The sequence below is a fragment of the Pteropus vampyrus genome, unplaced genomic scaffold (assembly GCF_000151845.1).
Source record: "Pteropus vampyrus isolate Shadow unplaced genomic scaffold, Pvam_2.0 Scaffold364, whole genome shotgun sequence".
NCBI lineage: Eukaryota > Metazoa > Chordata > Mammalia > Chiroptera > Pteropodidae > Pteropus > Pteropus vampyrus.
The window spans coordinates 447,913-448,331 of NW_011889145.1; the positions used below are offsets into that span (position 1 = coordinate 447,913).

General features: G+C 59.7%; 1 protein-coding gene across 1 annotated transcript in view; it reads right to left on the reverse strand.

Moving 5' to 3' along the window:
- TRAF3IP1 (TRAF3 interacting protein 1) overlaps positions 1-419 on the reverse strand; it is a gene marked incomplete at its 5' end in the record, with an annotated part of 43,913 nt that overhangs the window by 26,773 nt on the left and 16,721 nt on the right. The window contains one exon of the mRNA XM_023522927.1: positions 233-317. Within this exon, the coding sequence (XP_023378695.1) occupies positions 233-317 (85 nt within the window). The remainder of the gene's footprint in view (positions 1-232; positions 318-419) is intronic.

Genomic DNA, 419 nt, shown 5'->3' on the forward strand with positions numbered 1-419 from the left:
GGTATCTTCGTTAGTTTTAAGGTATGTAAAGCATTAACTACCGGTAATCGAAACATCCCGTGGTTTAGTCGTGATCGTGAACTCCCCTAAAGCTGTAAGACGCCCTGAGTGTGGGTGGTTAGACCCCAGGTGCAGGGACACGAAACGCTCGGCCTTAGCTTCCTCGGTGCGACGACGTCCTTGAACCTGAGCTCGAGCGCCCAGTGAGCTGCGGAGGGCAGAGAGCACGCACCTGACGCTGGGCGGGGGCTGGCGGGGGGCTGCGGGGCTCTCAGACGCCTCGACCCGATCCTGGCCGACCGGCCCCACTTCTCCTTCTGGACAGATGTCAGCCCGACCAGCAGTGTGCCAGGGGAGAGACACAAAGCACACACGGCTGAGAAAACGGCACCAAATCACCGCGAACATCAACGAGCTCG